Raw genomic sequence first — 8386 nt, 5'->3', positions numbered from 1 at the left:
TTTTTATAAGCTTAATTTCAAAAACAAAAAAAACCAAAAACAAAATGATTATCAAATGGGGTCTTAGTTAAGAGGTAATCTATTTACTTATCTTGATTATATTGGCTTGTAGTGATTCGACATTAAATATTATATGTCAAAGTTAGCAATTAGTATGGGATGAACATGTCCCAAGCTATTGATATCAATAATGCATAATTTACTGATATCAACGAATATTTAAATGGCAAAGTCGAGCATAATTCAATTGACATCTAAGTGTGCTAGAAATCATGAGGTCTGTGGTTCTTCGAATCTCCCCACCCTCAATTGTACTTAAAAAACAAATATTTAGATGTCCCAAAAATATATAGAGATATGATATTGAAGGCAGAGTCAAACCATGATCAAAAGTTTTATTAAAAATACTTATATTCCTTCATCGAATGTCATATAGAAATTTAGACTTGAAACAACGTGGCTGTGACCTAAAACAATATAACAATCTGAATTTCTATTTTAGATCATTATCGCTCCGTTTCAAGTCCAAGTTTCTAGCTATCTAACATTCTAACAAATATCTACTTCAAAGATATTTTGGAAATATCTATCAAAAGTCATGGATTATAGTGCAACTCTTGAAAGAATATTGATAAATTTTAGGGTTTTTTTTTTAATAAAAAAAACGTTTAATATAAAATTTGAGATGACTTGAAGATTCAAATATAGAACTATTTCTTAATTGAATTATATTCGTACCACACATTTGTTTGAGTTTTGACTTAGGCCCAAACGCTCTCTTTTGATTATTGATGATGTTCACATTAATTGTTGGAAGCCCCCAAAGGGTAACTCGTATAAGCTTAACTCTGATTATTCCTTCACCATGTAAGAGGTGGGCTTTGAAGTCATTGTTCATAATTCAAATGGTTAACCTTTGATATCGACAGAAAAAGCTCTAAAGTTCATTGGTACTATTGAACTTGTCAAGGTTGCTACTCTTTGAACGGTATCATTACAGCTAAAAAAGCAAAGATTTATCCTTTATGGGTTGAAACAGATTAATTCAATGATTCTTTGGAACTTACTTGAAGGTTGAGATTGTTTCAACAATGAAATCCAAGTCTTTGTTAATGACATTAGAGTTTTTCATCGATGAGAGATTGTTTCTACTTCTCTTATTGCACAATAATTTATAATACTATTGCTTACATTCTAGCATGTAATACAAGATGAACCAAATTTTTTGGTGTTTGGCTTGAAGATGGCCCTCCATAGATCGACGTTGCGGTGTCTAGTGATTTGATATCTTATTGGTTTTGTTATTCTTTGTATTACTCATATAATACTAATATTATATATATATATATATATATACATACATATAAATAATACATATACATATCTAGATATACATAATACACGTGTATACATATAGATACTTATATATATACATATACACACCTATACATATATATATATAAGAGAGTACTTTTTGAAAATATCTAGATTTATGAATGGTATCCAATAATGGATAAAAAACACAGGATATTTTCTAAGTTTTTTCTGTTCTTCTCACTCAATAGTTCAATTATTTACTATGCTAGATTTTTTTTTTTTTTTTTAATATTATCTTTTTTTGGGGAGGGAAAATGAGATTCACTTCGTCTATTTCTTTTTTACCAAACGAAAAATTTACCCTAAAAGATTAGTATTCCCACGAAAACTTCTAGAGGGGTGAAACTCTGGAATTTTAACCCCAAAATAAATCAAGGGAAGTGTGTGTTATTAGCTCTGTCTAAGATATTAGCAAACCTAAGTATAGGCAAAAGGGTAAAAAATATAATACAAAAATAGTTGAATTACAAATTTGGTTCCCATAGTTTAGAGAAAGTTAGAATTTAATTTCTATAATTTAAAAATTAAAATTCAATCTGTAGATTGATAAAATCTCATAAATAATTTATATGATTATAAAATAATCTTCATAAATAATTTAAACCGAAGAGACTACTTATAAAGCTTTTATCAAACTATAAAGATTAAATTCTAAATATAAATTCTAAGAACTCAGAATTTAATTTTCTTTCCATCACCAAATTTAACCTAGTATTTATGACAGACGGAAGTAAATATATGCTTACTAGAATAATTTTATACTGTACCTGATTAGTCTAAACAAAATTATTACACTTTTAAGCCAAATACTAAAACACACATATATATGAGTTGCTTTTAACTTGTAATTTGTGATTTTTAATTTTTGGCGCACACAGGATAAAACTGTTGACACTAATTTTTAATTTTTCTCTCTAATCTATTAAAGTAAAGTCAAAATACCATTTTGATGTATTTATATTTTGAGTTTGATTTCATTTACAGTCTCGATAATTTTAAATATTTAAATCTAGTGTTTACTTAAAATTAATCCTTACTTTTATAGTTTGAAGTTAGTTTTTATTAAAATTGGCTAAATAATTATTATTAGAGAAATTATTTTAAATGGTAAAACTGTTGAAAATATTTACAAGATATAACAAAATTTTAAAACTATGATTAGACGGTGATAGACACTGATAAACTTCTATCAGTATCTATCAATGTCACTGATAGATACTGATAGAAGTCTATCAGTACCTATCATTGATAGTGCTCAAATTTTGCTATATTTTGTAAATATTTTAGTTTATTTTTCTATATTTAAAAACATCCCTTATTATTACTTTCGTGCAAGAAAAGATACACAATGTGAATTACATATTTACAAAATTCATAAGAAAAACTAATTGAGAGAAGAGACTAAAATAGAGTGAAACCTAAAATACTTCTTAAAATTTAAATTAAATTTAATCTTACGGTATATTATCAAATATCAAATACTAAAGTACTTTTGAATTGCATATTTTATCTCATATGAGCATGGTTTGAGTCGACCAAATTTGATATCATTTTAATCAATTGAGTTATATTCAAATTGATAAAATAAAAAAAAAATATTATACATTGATCTTAGAATTTAGAGTGTCAAAAGAATGCATGAATAGACATTATTAACACAAATTAGAATTTGTGTGTAGAAAAAGTCAGGAATGGAAAGAAAAATAAATGTAGAAAGTGATAAATATGAACACACATTCAAATATATGATCATACCCATAGTTGTTGTGCCTAAAAAATAGTTAAAAAGAGAATAGATGGAGAGGGTGAGAGAGCTAGATATACCATATCTATAACTATTGCTTATTTAAGCATAAACTTAACTTATATAGATATATACTCTCGATAAAAAATGTTCTATCCCAGAACCAATCGATTATTGAGAGAAATAATAATTTATATATCTTACAAAAATTGTAAGAGGTTTCCTCACCGTCTTTCGAGAAGGATTGTAATGCCCCGAGTTTAAGAGGATAACATAAATGATCTGAGATCACATTTGAATGAGAGAGATTCTGTGGATATAAAAGTATGGTTAGAAAGGCTAACTAAAAGTTACTATACCTACAACAAAGTTGCACCTTCTTTTTCAGTAGCTTGGAGTAATTCTATGTTTGGGTAACCTTTTGAGGATTTTCTTAGGAAGGTTGTGAGTGAGAACAAAACATGCTAAAATGACTGATATTGATTTATGGGAACAATCTTCACTCTTTGAAGCAATTTAAGACAAGCAAGGATCAACGTAACCAAGTCACAAGAGAATGTCGGGACTATCAGATGTTGAATCCTAGACGTGGAGTGTCACAGGGATCCTCAACATTTCCCCTCAAGATAGTGCTTATTTAAGTTTACCATTCTTAGGTCGATTTTTTTTTTTTAAATCGAATACTAGTTTAGATTTCTTAAATTCTGATGTCATATTAGATAAACATAAAAATTTATCGCAAAACCGATTGTGAAATCTCTTCATCTTCTCGACGCGAGATGTTAAATATATTATTATATAGACACACAAGTAAATAATAATGTGGAGTTCTTGAAACAGTATTTGGACATTATTTCAAACGACAGTGTCGCTGTCACCTTTTTGTTGTCTCTTTGGCCTTTCTACAATATTAAAAAAAATTCTCTTTGCCTCTCTTTTTTCTCTCATCTTCCATACCTTTTGCCTTAGGTTTTTGCAGGCCCCCCCTCTTCTCTTATTTCATCTCTTCTAGGGTTTCTTCCTTTTGTTTTTTCATCTTTATATTTACCTTTTAAATTAATTCTTCCAATTAATTCCCTCTTGGAAATATTTTTTATATGTGTCCTTTTTTCCCCCTTCTCTTCTCCCTCTAATCTTAAGCTTCTTCAAACCATCTTGTGGAGAAAAAAGCATCTGATCAAGGTAACCCTAATTCTAACTTCTTTTTCATTATTGTTAATTTTATGATAACTCAACAAGAAATTGTTGTAAGATTTCCTTGATGATTTTCTTTTTCCCTTTTGATTTTTGCCTTGGAGTTTATTAGATTAAATTATAATGACTTCATTGGATTTTAATTGATAATTTGTTTTCTTGCCATTTACATGAAAAAATGGATTGAAATTGAGCTTATGGGATTCATGAAATTATTGGAGATGGAAATGATATAAAACGATGCATCAATGAAAATTGTGACATAATTTTTGTGGACGTGTAATTGATATCTTATCCATTAAGTTCGAATTAACATTATTAAGATAACTATTTGATAGAGAATTTAAATTTTGCTCTATGAAAGATTTAACCATCATGAGTAAATAAGGGACATGATTTTGATAAAAGATTAAGAGGTCAGGAGTTTCGTTCACGATGACCACCTAAATATTGTAGGAATAGATGATTTATCCTGTGTGAGATTAGTTGATGTACTTGTAAGCTACCCATACCGCAAAATAGGTGTTTACTAAATACTTAGGAGCTGTTTAGGGAGCTGACATGATATAGGATGTGGAGAGTTCTGATTGAGTATGAACGATCGAGTATGATCAAGTATGTTCAAGCACTGAGATGATATACGATACACGGAAGGAAAATGATTGTGAGATACGAAACACGTTTTGAAAATGGGTCCACAAACAATTAAAACTGGATAATGGACCTCCAAACACTGAGATGATATAAGATGTAGGGATATATCATCTCAGGTTGGGTTTTCAAGCAGCATGTTAGATTTATGATGTTTTAGTACAAAGGAAGGTGGGATTTTTAATGTTTCAGCTGCAGAAACAGTAATGTGTGTGTGCTTTGTGTGCAGTGAATAGAAATGCAATTCAGACCATTTGATTTCTCAAAAAAAAAAAAAAAAAAATATCAATTTTTGATTCATTAATAGTTTAAAAGTTTGAGGTGGACAGTAGTTTTGAAATTAAGGATAGGGAATAGTTCTGTTGATAATGAAATCATTTAATACATGTCAATGTTATTTCCTTCTTTTTTTTTTTTTTTTTTTTTTATGTATGGAGAGAAATTAAATATATTTTGACCCATGTATTTATTGGTTGCAGTAGCAGTGATCATATTATTATTGCAATGGCCAGATAAACTTTTTAATTATGAGGTCAATATATATATATATATATATATAATATTATATATGTATATGTAAAATAGGAATCTGTAAATACAAAATAAATAAATAAATAATCGAGAAAAATTAATTAATTAAGTAACCTATCTAATAAGCACAAAAAAGTGTATAATTTGAACCTTTCCATCACTAATTTTAATTGTGATGTAATATTTAAAAAATTATCTACTACTAATAATGTAGCAGAATTGAAATAGGTCTATCTATTTATTATAGATAACCATTTTTAATATCAACATATAGATAACATGGTTCTATCTGGAAACTAATTTGTAATAAAAATAGTAAACTCATATATCTTATAAAGATTGGGATGTCTTTTAATTTTTTTAATGTGGAATTCTCGACTAATTTATCTAATTATTATATGTAACATAATGAAAAGAAAATAAGGTAAAAACATTCTTGAAAAGGGAGAAGAAAATCAATAAGGAATATAATCCACTTATTCAAGTTAGAAAGTAAGACTTTTTTTTTTAATTTCTTTTTCCATATGGAGAGTGATGATCTCATTCTTTTTAAGAGCTCTTTACTTAAAAAATAATTTACTTGCAAATATTTGGATTTATGGAATATATAACTTATAAGATGGACATCAAAACGAAAGCATATAGCTCAATAACGATCAAAAGATGTGTAGTTTGAATCTTCACCTCCATTACTAAAAAAAAATTATAACACTGACACCATATCTCAAATTTTTTTAATTCTTTGAAAAATAATCATTATTTGATTTATAAAATAGAGATTTTCAAAAATAGAAAACTAAGAGAAATTATTTATACAAAATAATACAATTTTAATCATTTTAGGCTTCTATCAATTTTTATAACTGATAGCAGCTTCTATCCGTTTCTATCAATTACAAAGGTTGAGAGAAGTCTTTGTCAATTTTTTTTCTATTTCTATAAATAATTTGACAATTTTTCTATATGTGAAAATATCTTAATATAAACCCTTCCTTGCATGCATTTCTAGCCAAATATTAATATATGAAACAAAAGACAAAACTTTTTAGATTTATATGTTAGCTACTTTAGGTACAAAAATGATTCCATCATTAAAAAAATGATATTATAATTCAATATTTTGGACCCTTAGCCACTTGAAAAACTAATCATAAACAATATTAATACATATACAAATAATTTAAAACAACAACTCGACAAGCCAATATAACATGTCCTTCTGTTATTAGGACATTTGATCGTCCGCTATTAAATGACAGAGTATTCTTAAATATTTCCTTTTATATCTAAAAATTCTGCATATATTGTTTGGTTTTGTTGATAGAAGGAAGAAAAAAGAAAAGAAAAGAAAAGAATATGGCGTCTTCAAGCTATTCAAACTCACCATGTGCAGCATGCAAATTCCTAAGAAGAAAATGCTTAGCAGATTGCATATTTGCACCCTACTTTCCCCCTGAAGAGCCAACCAAATTTGCCAATGTTCACAAGATCTTTGGAGCCAGCAATGTGAGCAAGCTTCTGAATGAGGTCCAGCCCCATCAGCGCGAGGATGCCGTAAATTCTCTAGCTTATGAGGCCGAGGCTCGCATGAAAGACCCTGTCTACGGTTGCGTCGGGGCCATCTCCGTTCTCCAGCGACAAGTCATTCGCTTGCAGAAGGAGCTCGATGCTACAAATGCTGATTTAGTCCGATACGCTAGCGGGGGCGCCCGTCCGCCCTCCCAATTTGGAAGGAGGGCAGCAACCGCCTCCATCACTCGCCATCATTCTGGTCTGTCTTTTCTTTCTCCCTTGAGTAGTAATGATCATGATGCTTCTTATTGCCATGATAAAGAGGAAGGCAATTGAAAATTTTGTATGCCTTTGTGAGTCAGATGGGGTTTTCCATTAATTCTGCCTATCCCATGTTCCTCTTCTGTTCTAAGCCTCTTTATATATATATATATATATATATTTTCTCTCTTGATCTATCATAGAGGTGATTTTTTTGGGTGCATCATTAGTCTTTGCATCTAAAATTAGATTGTTTATATATTATGTTTAAGAGTTCTTTAATATAATGAGATATGAAGTGTATCTACTATAATCCTTCCTTGTCCAAAAGTCTTCAATATATATGAAAGTTATTTAGTACTTTAGTCAAATAGAAACCTACATTTTAGGTCTCATATTGTAGTTTCTTCTAGGGTTTTTTTTTTTTTTTTTTCCATTAAATTTTATAATATACATTATTTCCATAAGTATGGATTTCTTTGTTTTGTCTACTTGCTTTCTGTAATTGTAATGAGATGTGAGGTCCCCTTCAAATTTTTAATCAAATCTTGTAATCTAATTGATGAATAATACGTGCTATTTTCGTTGAAGATTACGTGGGACCCACTACCTTTTTCGTTACCGTTATCATTACCATTCAAATATGAAAATTATGAATTTGTCACATTTATTATTACCTTTACCATTAGAGTCAAGCAATAACGATAATGATAACGGTAACAAGAACATGTAACAAATTCATAATTTCAGGTAAACGCGATAAAAAAACAATCCAACTATATTTGTAATTCAGTCTACTATAATTCATCCATTAATAAAATATCATTCTGATTACTTCAATTTTCTTTGGATTACCTAATTATATTCATTGGGATTTGGAATGTAGGGTTGTTAGTGTGAAGTGTGAAGACATAATATTTTTGGTCTTCTAAATTCCCCAAGCATTTGATTGTAATGTTGGCTATATAATATATTAATATAACAAAGATGGTAATGTTGATTATATAATATGTTTCCATCAAATTGTCCTTTTTTATGATATATGCTTTCGGTGTGTCTGTTTCTATGACTTTGTTCATCTAAAAAGTTTATTTTTTTTTTCTTCTATAGTGCATG

General features: G+C 28.7%; 1 protein-coding gene across 2 annotated transcripts; it reads left to right on the top strand.

Annotated features, from left to right (window-relative positions):
* Positions 1–4092: 4092 nt before the first annotated feature.
* Positions 4093–7573, top strand: LOC120080197 (LOB domain-containing protein 25-like). 2 transcript variants are annotated; one of them, XM_039034772.1, is made up of 2 exons: positions 4093–4303; positions 6825–7573. In XM_039034772.1, exon 2 carries the CDS (start codon positions 6854–6856, stop codon positions 7343–7345), a length of 492 nt encoding a protein of 163 aa, XP_038890700.1. In that variant the 5' UTR covers positions 4093–4303; positions 6825–6853; the 3' UTR covers positions 7346–7573. The 2 variants fall into 2 exon arrangements, with proteins under 2 accessions (XP_038890700.1, XP_038890699.1); XM_039034771.1 differs by having other exon boundaries at positions 6822–7571.
* The last annotated feature ends 813 nt before the right edge of the window (positions 7574–8386 follow it).

Source organism: Benincasa hispida, chromosome 6 (genome assembly GCF_009727055.1).
Source record: "Benincasa hispida cultivar B227 chromosome 6, ASM972705v1, whole genome shotgun sequence".
NCBI lineage: Eukaryota > Viridiplantae > Streptophyta > Magnoliopsida > Cucurbitales > Cucurbitaceae > Benincasa > Benincasa hispida.
Note: the sequence above shows the minus strand (reverse complement) of the source record. Positions and strands in the feature narration are given on the sequence as shown.